General features: G+C 39.4%; 1 protein-coding gene across 2 annotated transcripts in view; it reads left to right on the top strand.

The window, feature by feature from the left end:
- The window catches only part of LOC118712979 (protein NPAT), a 58,110-nt gene extending 48,475 nt beyond the window's left edge, over positions 1-9,635 (top strand). Inside the window, exons 16-18 of one of the 2 annotated variants that reach the window (XM_036427301.2) lie at positions 2,617-2,677; positions 2,782-3,934; positions 7,990-9,635. In XM_036427301.2, coding sequence (XP_036283194.1) covers positions 2,617-2,677; positions 2,782-3,934; positions 7,990-8,067 — 1,292 coding nt within the window. In that variant the 3' untranslated portion in view covers positions 8,068-9,635. Of the gene's footprint in view, positions 1-2,610; positions 2,678-2,781; positions 3,935-7,989 lie in introns of both variants that reach the window. The other variant, XM_036427302.2, reaches the window with a different exon arrangement.
- Positions 9,636-17,670: the final 8,035 nt, after the last annotated feature.

Genomic DNA, 17,670 nt, shown 5'->3' with positions numbered 1-17,670 from the left:
CCATTGAGCCAAACCGGTTTCGTCTGTACATAAAACTTTCCCATCTTTATGATAACAATATGCCCATGTAGATAACCTGCCAAACAAGCTAGCCCTCAGAATTCTGAATTTTTCCATGCTTAAGTCTTCAATCATCCTCTCCCATAGCTTCATCTTTAATTTTTCACTAATTTTTAAAGACCAATAACTTCTCTCATTTCCATATATCCACTGATTCTCTTTTCCACTATTGATAGCTCCTAGAGTTTGAATCCTCACCTTTTACCTGAACACTCAGTTCCATTCTAGTTTTTCTTCTTCACTATTCAGATTAGACCCTACCACATCAATCATTTTTCTCAGTACAATTAAAAACCTTCATATCTACATTCTTCTACCATACCTACTTGGTACCCCCAGCCCTGGATCTAACCAAGTTCACATGGGGGCTTCTGAGCTTTGCTTTAGAAGTGGCTCTGGGCCCCTTAATGCCATTTATTATCCTCACTTATCAGTAAACTTCATTTTAATATGTATTTGTTCTACTTCCAAAATCATTTTTCCTTCCTTTCTTAGAGGAATAATTTTCTCCATTATAAGGTTAATACAATCTACTTATGCTCTAGATTATCTCTATATATAAAAGCCTAATATGCAAAGTGTCCCCACGGGAGTTCAACCTACTGGGAGTTCAGCTGCTCACTATGACGTGTGCTGACCACCAGGGGGTGGCACGGAACAAAGTAAGGCCCCAGCCAGCAGCCAGGAATGGGGGGGTCCCAGCCGGCAGCAGCTAGGGACCCTACCCATGCACAGATTTCATGCACTGGGCCTCTAGTCTTCTGTGTATTCAACTTTTCTTTTTGGGCTCCTTCCCTCTCTGGCTTTAAAGTTCCTTAGGTTTGTCCAATCTGCCAACCCTTTGTCCTCAATCCCTCTTATCCCTCAGTGTTTTTTTTTTTTTTTTATCCATGTTATTGTCTTTTCTCATATTGCCACTCAAACTATTTAAAATGAGGTCATCAGTGACCTAATATTGATATATATATTGGACATTTTCCATTCTTCACTTCCAACTATTGATGGCTTCTGGAAACACCACTATACAATGCTCTTCCCTCTCTAACCTTCTTTAACTGAAGACTTTCACACTCTGCCTGTCCAGGTCTCACCTTTTCCTCAAAGACCACCTTTGCCTACTTTTCCTCCCTTGGTTAATATCACCATTGATTGTTCCTTTATTCTCCATATCTATCTAATTCCCTTTACTGACTCTTAAGACTTTCATTGTCTCTTACCTGGAATATTTAGAGCCATTTATAATAATGAAAGTGTAATATCCAAATCAACGGAATGGCTAAACATTGGAAAGACCGTCTGGATGAAGCCGGGGCTGCAAGAGCCAAGGCAACTGGGGCTACAAAGGCCTACTCTCACGAATTTCATGCATCAGGCCTCTAGTCTAATTATATCTAGAATTCCTATTTCTTCTTTAGTTCATTTTCTTTACCACTGCCAGAGTGACTCTAAAACATAAATCTATTCATGAATATTTTCTATTTAAAAGCTCATAAAGTTTCTCTGTGAAACCTTTTGCATAATATTATACATAAGGTCCTTGCCTGGCCAGTGTTGGCTCAGTTGGTTGGGTGCCCTCCTGTATCCCTAAAGGTTCCTGGTTCGATTTAAGGTCAGGGCACATAACGTGTGTTCCACTTCTGATCAGGGTGCATGCAAGAGACAACCAATTGATGATTTTTTTCTCATTGAGATCTACCTCTCTTCCTTCCCTCTCTCCCTTTCTATTCCCATCTCTCTCTCTCTCAAATCAATAAAAACATTTAAAAAAAAATTTTTTTAAATACATAAGGCCCTTCTTGGTCTCATCTCTGCTTTTCCTTCTAACTTCATGCCTTGCTTCTCTCTCGCATAAACTCCATGGTAATCAAATATGGTTATTAAACCTACATGTGCTGTAGGTGACAGGCTTACAAACATGACAATTATATAGGTACATTTTTAAAATAACAAAACATACTCCTTTCTTTATTTAACTGTCTTTCTAGATCTATGTAGTACTCTTTTTTTTTTTTTTTTCTTTTTCATTCTCATCCTAGGATATTTTTTCATTGATTTTTAGAGAGAGTGGAAAAGAGAGTAAAAGACAGAGAGAAATATTGATGTGAGAGAAACACATCAATTGGTTGCCTTCTGCACGAACCCCAACTCAGGCCAGGGAGAAGCTTGCAACCAAGGTATGTGCCCTTGACAGGAATCAAACCTGGGACTCTTCAGTCAGCAGGCCAACATTCTACCCACTGAGCCAAACGCTAGGGTTAAGTAGTACTATTAAGTGAACATTGTAATTCATAAATCCAAAAACAGATTCATAATACTTGCTTGAAGTTGAAGTAAGGCATTTTTGTTTGCTCTAAAATAAATGAGCGATCATATTATATATATTACAAACCTGCTTTTAAACAATATGTGAAAGTTTTCATTTGTACATTAACTTTCATTTAAATTTTTGTCTCATTATGTGTGACATAGTGTGATCTGTTTCATTTTCTTTCAGAGGAATATACTTTTTCTCTCAGGAATGTTTTTCCTTTCTAATTAACTCATTTATCATTCCAGGAAAGCAGGTAAATAATTTGGTGGATTCATCAAGTCTTTTAGTTGGATGTCATGCACAAAGGTGAGCATAAAAGTAGTTTCTATCAGATTACTTGAATGCACAGATTTAAAAGGTGAAAGATTTCTTTATAAATTGCTAAAGGTAACTTTTTTCTTTTTTTTAAGAATTGAAGTTTCTGAGAAGAATATGACAACAGATCATGGAAAAAAACTCGAAGAAATCACAGTTCCCTTCTCAGTAGAGAATATAGTTCCAACTAGCAAACCACTGGAAAGCCATAGGCGTGTGCTGTGTTTTGATAGCACTGCTCCCGTGGCAGATACACAGGGGACAAATCATAAGATGGTGTCCCAGAGCAAAGAAAGGAATGATATTTCATTTTCTAATCTTGGCTCACCCATGATGTCCTCTACCTTAAAACCCTCTTCTAATAATGCTCTCAAAAGGGAGAGAGAGAAACTTCCTGTGCCTAAGATTTTATCTAAATCAGAAACTGCCATTGGCAGACATACCATAAAAGAAGCTCAGTCAGAAAAGAAAGTTTCATCAACAGAAACTGGTCTTGAATCTTTCCATAAAGCAACAGCTAATAAGGAGAATGAATTATGCAGTGATGTGGAAAAACAGAAAAATCCAGAAATTTTAAAACTATCTAATGGGCAGCAAAATGGAGGTTTACGAAATGAGAAGACTATATCCTCACTGCAAGAACTAACCAAAAAACAAGGCACATCCTCAAACAGTAAAAATGTCATTTCCATAGGTGCAGCTGTGAAGGATCTAAAACAGGAACAAACCAAATCTGCCAGCTCTTTGATTAACCCACTAAACAAACATACCACAGAAATGTTACAGGAGGCTCAGCGTCATAGCCCAGTAAACAGGCTCGTAGACACTGCTCATCCATCTGTGCCCCGGACACCTGGCTCAGGGGCAGGGGAAAAACATAAAGAAGAACCTACCGATGGTATCAAGATCCCCTCTAGCAGGCGTCTCGTTGAAGACGGTAGCACACCCAAAATAATGGTCCCTCCTGTCACCCCTGACCTGCCAGCCTGCAGCCCTGCCAGTGAAGCAGGGAGTGAAAACAGTGTGAACATGGCTGCACACACATTGATGATTCTCTCCAGAGCAGCCATCTCTAGGACTACTTCAGCAACTCCTCTAAAGGACAATACACAACAATTTAGAACATCTGCAAGAAACACCACAAAAAAGCGGAAAATTGAGGAATTAGATGAGCGTGAGCGAAACTCCCGTACTTCGAATAAAAATCTTTCAAATTCGTCAGTACCAATGAAAAAGAAGAGAATCAAGGCAAGTTTGAAAGTCTTAATTTCAAAAGTATACCTTTGCCCTTTATTCAGTGCTCAGATTAGAGAGCTCATCATCTTTTACCATAGCTACTTTACTGAACATTGCTCAAAACAGCTTGAGTGTAATTGACAAAACACATTGTTAGAAGATAGCAGTGTCTCTCAGCTAGTATGATACTCATAAGTTGTCTAGGTGAAACATAGCATTTCAGGACAATTGCTAAGGCATCTATACTCGTAAAAGGGTAACATGCTCATTAGATTGGACATCTTCTGGACAAAGCCACGGTGGCGGGGGCCAAGGCAGAGTTTGTTAGGGGTGATCAGGCCGGCAAGGGAGGGCAGTTAGGGATGATCAGGCTGGCAGGCAGAGGTGGTTATGAAGCGATTTTGCAGGCAACCAGGTGAGCTGTTAGGAGCCAGCAGTCCTGGATTGCGAGAGAAAATTACAACTGCCAGCAGCTGGACATCCACCAAAGGGTCCCGGATTGGAAAGGATGCAGGCCAAGCTGAGGGGAAACACACACACACACACACACTAATATCATGCACCAGGCCTCTAGTCCTACTAATAAAAGAGTAATATGCAAATTGACCATCACTCCAACATAAGATGGATGCCACAAGATGGCCAGCAGGGGAAGGTAGTTGGGAGGGCCCAGGCCTGCAAAGGAGGGCAGTTATGGGCAATCAGGCCAGTAGGGAAGGGCAGTTGGAGGCAATCATGCCTTCAGGGGAGAGTAGTTAGGGGCAAACAGGCTGGCAGGGGAGCAGTTAGGCATCAATCAGGCTGGCAGGGGAGTGGCTAGGGGGTGATCAGGCTGGCAGACAGAAGTGGTTAGGGGCAATCAGAAAGGCAGACAGGCAAGCAGTTGGGAGCCAGCAGTCCTGAATTGTGAGAGGGATCCCAGATTCGAGAGAGTGCAGGTTGGGCTGAGGGACACACACCCCCATGCACGAATTTCGTGCACCAGGCCTCTAGTTTATGAGCATCTTCCTTAGGAAAAAGAGTTTTTTGTTTGTATCATGGTATGATGAATTTTTTAGAGGTACGGGTTGCTGTAAGGTATGAAAAATTGGTAAGCTACTGTTGTGTGTGGAATTACCAAGTAAAAACTACTTAATTCCTACATCTTTATCTTTTTTTTTTTTTTTCCCATGTCCTGTCATGTTTTCATGGGCTCTTATAGATGTTAATATGTGGAGCAGTGTAAAAACTAAACTTAACCTGTTTTTTCCTTAACTATGGAAAGAAATGCACTGCAGGGATGAAACTCATTTCTTTCTTTTTTTCCATATATTTTTTGTTATTGATAGTTTTACTGATAGTTCCCATTTTTGCCTCCCCTTCTCCTTCCTCCAAGCCCCTACTCACCCCTTCAGGTCTTCATTTCCTTATTACTCATGTCCACGGGCTATGCATATCCTATGTAATAAAGAGGTGATATGCAAATTAACTGTCGCTCCAACACACAAGATGGCCAGCAGAGGGAGGCAGTTGGAAGGGACCAGGCTGGCAAGGGAGGGCAGTTAGGGGTGACTGGGCCAGCAGGGGAGAGCAGTTAGGGGCGACCAGGCTGGCAAGGGAGGGAAGTTAGTGGTGACTGGGCCAGCAGGGAAGGGCAGTTGGGGGCGACCAGGCCTGCAGGGGAGGACAATTAGGTGCAACCAAACTAGCAGGTGAGGGCAGTTAGGGGTGACAGGGCCAGCAGGAGAGGACAATTAGGTGCGACCAGATCAGCAGAGGAGGGTAGTTAGGGGCAGTCCAGCCAGCAAGGGAGTCATTCAGGCTGGAAGGGGAGTGGTTAAGGGGTGATCAGGCTGGCAGGCAGAGCAGTTGGGGCAATCGGATAGGCAGGCAGATGAGTGGATGGGAGCCAGCAGTCCTGGATTGTGAGAGGGATGTCCGATTGCCCATGTAAGCTCAATCCCAGTGGGACAGGGCAGTCGGACATCCCTTCTGGGGTCCCAGTTGGAGAGGGTGCAGGCTGAGCTGAGGAACTCACAAACATACCCCCATGCATGAATTTTGTGTACCAGGCCCCTAATAAGTATAAGTTCTTTGGTTTCTGACCTGTTTACCCATTCAGTAAGTGGATTGAATAGAAAGAAAGGTATTTAAAATGTATCAGGGAAAGAGTGTAGGGTTTGCTGCCTTCAAACCTAGGTTTGAATCATGCATCTCCTTTTCATTGCTTCTGCGATATGATTAAGTCCATAGCTCCCTGAGTCTCAGATGCATCATTAACCAAAGGTTACGGTATTACCTTACCTAAATGTATTAGGTCTAGTAATAATTAATGTCGTTTTCTAATACTTTTTAAAATCGAATTTATTTAAACAATACAACAAAATTTAGTCAACAATATAGTTACCATTGTTTTCTACTACTTGTGCCCAACGCTCAGGAAGCATTTTAATCCCTCTGCTGTAAAATTCTTGTGATTTTGATGCAAAAAATTCGGTCAATGCATTTTTGAGGCATTCTTCATTATTAAATTTTTTTCCAAGAAGAAAGTTTTGCAAAGAACGAAACAAATGGTAATTGGAAGGGGCAATATCAGGAGAATATGCAGGTTGAGGGAGAACTTCCCATTCCAACTGGCGCAGTTTTTCAGCAGTGATTCTTGCAGTATGCGGTCGTGCGTTATCGTGGTGAAGAATTATGCCCTTCCGATTAATCAGCGCGGGTTCTTTTTCTCTTAAAGCTTGGGCTAACCTTTCCAATTGGGCACTATACACTGCACTTGTAATGGTTTGGTTAGATGGTAAAAGTTCATAATGAAGAATTCCTTTAAAATTCCACCAAACACACAACATCACTTTTTTCGCATGCAAGTCAGGTTTTGGCGTGGGCTGCGGAGCCTCATTTTTGTCCAACCATTGAGGCCGCCTTTTCAAATTAACATACAGCACCCGTTCTTCATCTCCGGTAACAATTTGCTCTAAAAACGGCAAACGGTTTTGACGAGAGAGGAGCGAACTGCAAATTGTGACTCTTTGATTACGGTTGTTGTCGGTCATCTCATGAGGAACCCATTTTCCAAACTTTTGGACTTTGCCAAGTGCACGCAATTGATTGGAAATTGTTTTTTGTGAACAATTTAAAGTTGTCGCAAGCTCTTGTTGGGTAATTTGAGGATTTTGCACCAAAAGAGCTTGAAGAGCTTCTTGATCAAAATTGGACACACGGCCTCAACCACTCTTGTCATCTAACGAAAAACTTCCCTAGCGAAATTTCTCAAACCAACGCTGGCATTTTCTGGCGCTAACTGCATCTTGACCAAGAGCACTACAGATGTTTTTTGCAGCCTCACTTGCTTTTCTTCCTAATTGGAACTCGTAAAGCATGCAGTGCCAAATATGCTCTTAATCCGCCATCTTCTTAGCCCTAGTTTTGCAACAAAAACCAAACACAAACTTTTTCAAGCAAAACTTGTTAATTGCACTTCACACGTTCTGTAGATACCACGTGTTTGAAGGTTATGTCAATACAAGTCAACGCCAAGCAAGATTTTAAATGAATGTTTAAAAACGACATTAATTATTACTAGTGTTTGTAAAGTGCCTGGTGTGTATTAAATGTTTAGAATTTGAGAAGTACCTCATAATGTTAAAATCTAAGTCAGTCTTCCTAATGTTTATGATTTGGCAATAATGATCACCTTATGTTGTATCATATTTCATTCAGCAATTACACTCTGGATTTGTATAATGTCTTTTGCCCTAAACTAATGTTGGAGAACCATTGGAATATTTTATTATTCTCATCCCAAGATATTTTTTCACTCATTTATAGAGAGACTGGAAGAGAAAGGAAAAGACAGATTTCATTATATTTGGCTCTACTTCTCTGTAAAACTAAAATTCTAAGTTGAAAAAATTTGTCAAAATTTTTAGTATATGGAAGAACTCGATAAAATGTTCTAAGTGATTTAAGAAAGTTCTGGGGCTTTGTTTGAGTTCAATATGTTAACTTAGGTTTATTTTTCTTTTTTCTGTTTACTTTTTTATTTATTTGTTTTATTTATTTTTATTTTTTATTTTTTTTGACAGAAAAAGAAGCTGCCCAGTTCATTTCCAGCTGGAATGGATGTGGACAAATTTTTGTTATCCTTGCATTATGATGAGTAAACATGCTGAACATATAAGAACAATAGTTGTTTAAAACTCGTATCCCTTAAACTGTGAGTGTAGGGAATGAGATATTGACAAAATCTAAAAGCTTGACCTGCACTTTCATTATACTGAAATTTCACTTTATATCTAAATCATGCTGTTTCTGAAGCAGCTTCCTAGCTTGTAAATGGATTTACCTGTTATATTTTTATTTTGGGCTGGGGGAGGGGGGGAATTGCAGATATGTAAGTAAAGCCATTCTGCAAGTCTGTATAGCTTTGACAATTGCATATTGTAAATATTGTGTAAACATTGTTGAAATAGAGGTTAAGTCAACCCAATGTTCTTAACACTGTGTTTTTTTACTTCTTATGATACCTAATTCTGAGGTTTTTATTTATCTGGAATAGTTTCTCACTGTTGGGGGAGGGAAGATAATGTTTTTCCTTATAAATTGCCTTCAGTAACTGTCCAATGAGACATATAAAGACATAGCCACTAAATAGTACAAAAGTGATAACCACCTCCAATGGTAAGAAACTAACAGTTTGGAGGTTTTTCTACAGTGAATACTTTATCACCCCTTCTTATAATTGCAGTAAAGATTATATTCCTGAAATTTATACTTCCTCTGGTCGTTCTGGTCTCTTTGTTTTAAAGAGAGAATTTTTTTAAACCACATGAGTATTCTGATCTTTTGTTTATAACTTTGTAAATGTTTTACAGAACTTTAAGTATTTAGACTATTGAGCCATAAAAGGTTTGGTTGAGATTTCTTGGGATGTATATACTTTTCCCCTAAATACTGGGGATTTAAAGAATTGCACTAATTCTTAGAACTCCTTATGTAGTAGTGACCAACGCACACTTAATTTAAATCTTGTATCCTATTTTAAAGCTTATGTGGAGGATTATCTTCTGATATCCTTTTTAGAAAGCCATGCTTATCATAAGGTGTAAGAAGAGAAATCATAGTTTTATATTTTAACGTAGATTCTCCTAAAATGGGCTGTTAAATAACTATATCTATACTCAGATATAGTGCATTGTCTTTGTGCTCCTTAAAAATGTTATAAAGAGTTACTTTCAAAAGGAGATGAGAGGTGCCTTCTCTGTATTAGACTTTCACACATCAGTAAGTTGATGGATTGATTTAAACATTTAAATGAGAATAGAAATTATAATTAGCACCTGACCAATTGTGCCTACACATTAAAGTGTGTTCTCTTAAGTGCTTTCTGTTTGGTTAAATATCAGTATATTAAGCTTTTTTTTCTTTTTCTTTTTTTTTTTTTTTACAGATACATGTACATTTACAGAGTCATTTTGCTCAACTTTTTTTTTTTTTTTTAATACTGGGCCTTTAAAAAGTGAAATCTATTCTACTCCAAACAACATTTCTCCATGTGGAAATCACATCTTTATTACTGAATCTCACTGCAGAAATTTATATTGTAAAAAAGTTTTCTGATGTGGCAATAGTCTATTCCTAAGGAACTAAATATCATACAGTTGATATTTGTTTAACTCAGCTTGGTACTGTAATACAGTTAGGTTTGAATAAATATTTTCATTAACTTAAAGTTTGAATTCTTTCATATTGGCAGTCATTCTTATTTAACTATCTTGGTTACATTCCTTTGCAAGTCAATTCTTGCATGCTTTTTCAGAAGTTTACATAATGCTGAGAATTACAGATTTTCTTTTCATTCAATTAATATCTATTTATATGTGCTAAGCACTAAAAATGCATGTACAAATAAAATAATTTCACTTTGTTCAAGATTCTTAGTTCACTAGCCAGCAGCCACTAGAAATGTCCAGAGGCAGCTTATATTTAGAGCTTTCATTTATGTTCAAGATAAAAAACATAATCCCTATTTTACCTTCAAAGTCCAAGCATGCTGGACTAAATAGTAGTATTGTTATCTGGTAACCTGTTTTTAACAGTCAAATTCCAGTGATGACATTTTAGGATTAAATCTTACCACAAAAAAACTTGTAGCTAGTTTTACAACTACATATAAAAATACACTCTTAATTTTGGACATTACTTAGTGGTTGATGTCAGTGTATGCTAAATCTGAAAAATCTTATATTTAAAATTTGTGATTATTTTAACCCTGGATATAGTTGGAACCCTTTAGTATGTTGAAATTGTACATGAGAAAAGCATACATTAGCATTTATCCAAAGAGATGTTAGGACTATTAGGGAGACCTGTATTTAATTTTGATTGGAGTAATTTCAAAGGCACATCCTAATAAAGAGGGAATGTGCAAATTGACCACATCATCACAAAGTTGGTAGTGCCCAGTTCTCTCAGCCCCACCAGAGTCCCCCAGTCCTTTCTACCCCATGGCAGGGGGAAGGGGGTTGGCAGGCGGGTGGTACAACTGGACCTGCCCTCAGCCACCCAGGGCCACACGAGTCTTACGCTGCCAGCAGTGGCAGCAGCAGATGTGTGATGGGGGTGTCACCTTCCCCTGATTGCCAGGTCGCCTCCTGCCCCTGAAGACTCCCATACTGTGAGAGGGGCAGGCTGGGCTGAGGGCCCCCCTCCAGTGCATGAATTTTCATGCACTGGGCCTCTAGTTACTATATATTCTGCAGTGATCCATTTCTCAAGCTACTATCTTTCAGCCTCAGGTCCGGCTTCTTGAAATTACATTATTAAAAAGTAGTGAACATACTTGTACCAGTAAATAAATATTTGTTTCGGTTATCAGTTCCATAGGAGACATTTTAGATAGTGGAATTACCAAATCAAAATGAATGCAGTTTATAGGATCTCAAAACATTTTGCCAAACTCTTCCAGAAAATTAATTTATATTTCTACTAGCAAATTGTCATTTCCTCCATAGGATGCTTATGAAGTATATTCAGCTGTACCATCACTGGTTTCTAAATCCTAAATATCCGATTTATGAAACCCAGCTAGCCATAAAGGTATAAAATCAAATTTTGGCCTGTATTAAGTTTATATACATACACTATATACTATGTCATAAAAGTTTTCTGTGATACTGATTAAATCATGGTTTTGTATTCATTGTGGCTTCTTATTTTTTAAGTACTCATCCCTTTTATGCCTCCTGATTAACTTTAAAATCACCTGTATTATTTCAATTAAATTCTATTGGAATATTCATTTCAGTACCTATAATACCTGGTACTGAAAGAAAATGGTAATGACAATATGGTATCCAATATAATAAAAGGCTAATATGCAAATCAGCCAAGCAGTGCAACGACCAGTCGCTGTGATGCGTACTGACCACCAGGGGCAGATGCTCAACGAAGGAGATGCCCCGTGGTGGTCAGTACGCTCCCATAGAGGGAGCACTGCTCAGCCAGAAATTGGGCTCATGGCTGGTGAGCGCAGCAGCGTTGGTAGCGGCGCTAAGGATGTCCACCTGCTGGCTTATGGGAAGCGGGCCTAAGCCATCAGTTGGACATCCCCCAAGGGCTTCCCACAACTGCAAGAGGGCATGAATTTAATGCACCAGACCTCTAGTATCTAATAGTTTTAAAGTTATTTGTATTCTCATAAATGTCTTGCTTAACTGGATATTTTATTTGTTGCTATTTTTGGGGACTTCTTTATTACATTGTTTTAACTGGTTATTGCTTTTTTAGTTAATGTAAAATTTTTATGGAAGCATATCACAGAACAAGTGCACCAACTAGTAAGTTCAAACAGTTAATGAATTTTCTAAAAGTGTACACATCTACTTGACCACCAGGATAGGTATGGAACATTTCCAGTACCCTGGAATCCCCTCACACTTCCTTCAAATAACTGTAAGCCTCAGGGGTGACTTTTTCTGACTTCTAGCACCATAGTTTCAGCTTTTTCTTCTTCTTTAACCATGGATTTCTGCATTATATAATCAATCTTTCATAACTTCTTTTGCTGAACATAGTGAGATGTCATGTCTTTAATTCAATCTTAACCTCGTGCTGTGTACTTTTTCATTGTGTTTATCCACTTTGTATTATACCATGCATAATCCAATTTATAGTTGAACATTTAGGTTATTTCCAGATTGGGGCTTCTATGGATAGAACCTCTCTGAATAGTTTTGTACATACTTTTAGTGGAATGTATTATACTTTTCAGTTGGATATATAATTAGAAGAGTTGCTGGGTCCTAGAATTGATATATTCAACCTTATTTAGATTTTTCATTTTTCAACAGTGGTTATGCCAAATCATACTATCAACAGTATAAGGAGAGCTCCAGTTGTTCTAGATCATTGTTAATGCTTGATGTTATCTTCAACACATTTTGAAGTATTAGTATCACATGGTAAAGGGCTTTTTTATGCTTTTTTTAAAATAAATTTTTATTGTTCATATTATTACAAATGTTCCTTCCCCCCCCCCAACCCCAACATTGCTCTCCTCCACCAGGTTTCCACCCCACCCTCTGCCCTTTCCCCACTCCCCATTGTCCTCATCCATAGGTGCACAGTTTATGTTCAGTCTCTTCCCAAATCCCCCTCTCCTCTTTTCCCCAAGAATTGTCAGTTTACTCCCCTTCCATACCTCTGATTCTATTATATTCAACAGTTAATATTTTTCATCAGATTTTTTTTAATTCACTTGGTTTTTAGATTCACTTGTTGATAGTTACGTATTTGTTGTTCATAATTTTTATCTTTATTTACTTTCTCTTCTGAAAGAACCCCCTTCAGCAATTCATATAATTCTGGTTTGGTGGTGGTGAACTCCTTTAGCTTTTTTTTATTAGTGAAGCTCTTTATCTGTCCTTCGATTCTGAGTGATAGCTTTGCTGGATAGATTATCTTTGGCTGTAGGTTCTTACTATTCATCACCTTGAATATTTCTTGCCATTCCTATCTGGCCTGCATGGTTTCTGTTGAGAAATCAGCTGACAATCGTATAGGTGCTCCTTTATAGGTAACTACCTGCTTTGCTCTTGCTGCTTTTAATATTCTCTCTTTGTCTTTTGCTCTTGGAATTTTAATTATAGTTTGTCTTGGTGTGGTCCTCTTTGGATTCCTTTTGTTTGGAGTTCTTTGCATTTCCTGGACTTGTAAGTCTAATTCTTTCACCAGGTGGGGGAAGTTTTCTGTCACTATTTCTTTCAGTATGTTTTCAATATCTTGCTCTCTCTCATCTTCTGGGACCCCAATAATTCTGATGTTGGTTCGCTTGAAGTTGTCTCAGGTTTCTTACATTATCTTCAATTTTCTGGATTCTCTTGCCTTCTAGCTTCTGTGGAGGAGTGTCTTCTGGCTCTTTATGTCCAACTCTTTGACTTGATTCTTGTGGTCTTCCATTCTGTTTTTAGGACTCTGTATAATATTTTTTATTTCAGTCAATGAATTCTTTATCTCTTATTGATCCCTTATCATTTCTTGTTGATTCCTTATTAACCCTTTGCACTCCGCTGTCCCCTCTCAGGGGACATCGGAATTCTAGCATATCACTCAGATGTCCCCTCTCAGGGGGGACATTGCAGTTAATTAGTGATCACGGGGAATTGAGTTAATTCAACGCATGCGTCCGCCGCAAAGTAGTGTCGAGTAGCTGGTAGCCAATGTCCAGAATGGTTCGGAGTGCAAAGGGTTAATTCTAGTTGATCTCTTTTCATATCCTCATAGGTCTTATCGATCTTTTCTAGGAAATTCTTGAAAAACCTTATAAGCGTAGATTTGAACTCTATATCCAGTCGCTTTTTGTCCTCCGTTTCTTTCGTTTGTGATCTATTTCGTCTCCGCATTTTCGCAGCTTTCCTGAGTTGGTAGCCTTAAAAGTCTCTGTGTTCTACTTGGATCGGGCGGGGTTTCAGGGTGGAGCCTACAGCCTTGGCTTCCGTCAGCCCCGCCCTATGCAGATCCTGGGTCTCAGTAATCCCCACCGTCCAGTACTCACTGCTAGCACCTCTGAGAGAAAGGTGCCCTCGATTTTCGCCTGCTGTCAAACAGTCTAGGCTTTCCCCCAATGAGCCCGATATTGGGGTTCAGTTCAGTTGGAAGTGGAGTTGGCGGTGGCGTTCAGAGCAGTCTGGAGCCCCAGTCTCCTTCCTGCCAGGGCAATCCCGGGGCACAGCCGACTGTCCCTTCTCTGCGCACAATGTGCGCGCCACTCCTTTCGCCTCTCCCCCGGGGGGTTCCGCCTTACAGCCCAGCTCCCTCTGTGTGAGCCTGTGTCCCCAGGGTCTGGCCTAGAACTGGGGTTCAGAGCAGTCAGAACTGGAGCCAGCACAGTCGGAGTTTTATCTCCTTCCCCCTTGGGAACGCCAGCCAGGCACTCAGCCTCCCTCCTCTCCGGCTCTGTCCTCTCCGTGTGTGCTGCATGACTCCGTACCTTAGGCTTTTACAGCTCCTCCGCGCTTCCTTCTGGTTTTCTCCTTCTCGTTGTAGAATTTCCAGTCAGTCGACTTTCCTGTAGTTCTGGGTAATGTCCATTTTATATTTTAGTTGTATTTTATTGAAATTGTTATGTGCGGCTACGGCTAGGTGTTTACCTGTCAGCCATCTTGGAATGACTTTTTTATGCTTTTTTTTTTTTAATTGAATTTATTGGGGTGACATTGGTTAATAAATCCATACTGTTATTTCTGCTTTATTTGTTAGTTCATTTTGTTTATTAGATTCTGATTGGCTTATTTCACATAGCATAGTACTCTCCAGAATCCATCCATGCTGTTGCAAAAGGTAAGTTTTCCCTTTTTTTTTATGGCCGAGTAGTATACCATTGTGTGAATATATCACAGCTTTTGTATTCACTCATATATTGATGTGCACTCAGGCTGCTTCCAAATCTTGGCTAACCTAATATATGTGATAACCCAGGGTCTGTAATGACCAAAAGCTTGAACACCAGAAGTCTGTCCTGCCCTGACTGCCACCACTACGGGCACGGTGACCCAGCACTAACTGCTGAGGGGGCTGCAGATCAGGCCCAGAGAGAGAGGAAGGGTCTGATCCACACCCTCCATAGCAGCTTTGATCAGCCCTTGCCTCTCTTTCTCTCTGGGCTTCACCAGCAACCGTGCCTCTCTCTGGGTCTCTACGGAGGCTGCTGATCAGCCCTGTCTTTCTGATCAGGCACAGAGATAGGCCTGGAGACACTGACTGACACAGAAACAAAGCAATCAGAACCAAATCTGAGTGAAATGTGAGGAGCCAATGGCTGCCTAGGAAGCAGAGCTTTTGATGCTGCCTGGCATAGAAACCGACCAATCAGTACCTAATCTGGGTGAACTGCATAAGCAGAACGTAAGGTGGGGGCTGAGGAGGGGTTTTAAGGGCAACAGCTGTTTGGTGTAAGGTGTAAGAAAGCAGTTCAATTTTTTAAACACCTGTTTGGCAGTATAGTGCATATGGCTGGCCATCAATCCAGATATAGGGATTATATATTTTTATCTGCTAAGAGCATCTCCTTCCTGCTGAAAAAGGCTTCCCCTCCCCCCATTTAAGCAATCCTATCCTATGTAATCTATACTAATAAAAGAGTAATGTGCTAATTAGACTGGGTCAACCAGCCATCTTCTGAATGTACGACTTTCTTCAGGACAAAGCCATGGTGGTGGATGCTGAGACAGAGGCAGTTAGGGCCGATCAGGCCATCAGGGGAGGGCCATTGGGGGCGAGATCAGGTGGTCAGGCAGGCAGAGCAATTTGGGGTGAGATCAGGCCAGCAGGGGAGGGTAGTTAGGAGCGATTAGGCAGGCAGGCAGAGGGGTTAAGGGCAGGCAGGTGAGCTGTTAGGAACTTGCGGTTCCGTGTTACTTCAGGGATTTCTGATTGGAGAGGGTGCAAGCCAGGATGCACACGCACACGCGCACACACACACACACACACACACACACACCCATTTAGCCCAAGTTTCAAGAGCTAATATGCTAATTAGAACAACAGAATGACTATTTGATGATCTTCCAGATAACATTCTGAATGAAGCCAGAGCTGCCAGGTCAGAGGCAGCTGGGTTTTTAGGACCGAGCCCCTTGCATGAATTTTGTGCATCGAGCCTCTAGTTGTAAATAATGCTGCAATAAACATATGGATGCTTATATTCTTTCAAACCAATGTTTTGGATTCCTTCAGATATATTCCCAGAATGGAATTGTTGTGTAATAAGACAGTTCCATTTTTTATGTTTTGAGGATACTCCATGCTATTTTCCACAGTAGCTGCCCCAATCTGCATTGCCACTAATAGTGCACCAGGGTTCCCTTTTCTCCACATGCTCCAGCATTAATTTGTTGATTTATTGATAGTAGCCATTCTGACAGGCGTAATGTGTTATCTCATAGTGGCTTTAATTTATATTTCTCTGATAATTAGTGATGGTGAGCATCTTTTCATGTGTCTATTGCTCATCTGCATGTCCTCTTTGGAGAACTGTCTATTCGGGTCCTTTGCCCATTTTTCATTTAGCTTGTTTTCTCAGTGTTGAGTTGTATAACTTATTAATAAATTTTAGAAATTAACCCTTTATCAGATGTATCATTGGTGAATATGTTCTCCCATTCAGTGGGTTCTCTTTTCATTATGTTCATAGTTTATTTGATGTACAGAAGCTTTTTAGTTTGATATAGTCCCATTTCATCAGGGGAAAAAATATTGCCACGAAAAATATCTGAGTAATTTTACTTCCTATGTTTTCTGGAATTTTTATGATTTCACAACTTACATTTAAGTCTTTAATCCATTTTGAGTTTATTCTGGTGTATGGTGTAAGGAGGTGGTCTAGTTTCATTCACATTGTGGTTTTGGTTTGATTGTTCCTGATAAACTTGACCAGCATTTCAAATGCTTATTGGTCACTTGTATTATCTCCTTTTGTGAAGTATCTGTTGGTATTTTTTGCTCACTTTTGCATTGGATTGTATGCCTTTAATCACTGATATGTAGGCATTCTTTCTGTATTCTACACACAGGTCCCTTTTCAGATGGATAGTAGATATCTAAAAACTTAAAATTTTATTGTTTAACTTTTTATATTTTCATGGATTATCTATCTGGAATTGATTCTCCATATGGATATCCAATTAACCCAGCAACATTTACTGAAGAAAAGCTTTTATTTTCCAAATACATTGCACTGTTACCATTGTCATCAGCTGATAAGTGTGTATGTGTGTGCGCACACACGTGCTTCTGGACTCTAGTCTGTTCCGTTAGTCTATGTTTTAAAGATGTGCCAGTAACATGCCATGTTCATTACTATAGGAAATCTGTTTACTTCATATTTTATATTTGTGCCTCTTAATGAGAAGTTCTTAGAGAAAATGGCTTTCTTCGTGGTTAGTTTTTGCTTACTAAGGCTAGAATACCTTTAAATAATTATTTTCCAAATTTATTTCTTCCGATTAACATTCCTAATACAATAATAATCAAAGCGGTTTTCTCATTTTAGTGAGAATGTTAAGTGTGATGGCCTTTGTTTATAGTGTTTTAAGAATTTACATTAGGAGTATCTGTTCAACTTAATTAGGTTCTTTTCTAACAGTTAAAATGTTTATTAAACCCATGAATTTGTTTTTATATTAATAACCTAATATTGTATACTTTGTAATCTTGATGATTTTTCAGATATAACTAAATTTGTTTTAACATTTTATTTAAATGTTTCC

This window comes from Pipistrellus kuhlii, unplaced genomic scaffold (assembly GCF_014108245.1).
Source record: "Pipistrellus kuhlii isolate mPipKuh1 unplaced genomic scaffold, mPipKuh1.p scaffold_m20_p_9, whole genome shotgun sequence".
Lineage (NCBI taxonomy): Eukaryota > Metazoa > Chordata > Mammalia > Chiroptera > Vespertilionidae > Pipistrellus > Pipistrellus kuhlii.
This window is presented reverse-complemented; position numbering and strand designations above follow the sequence as displayed.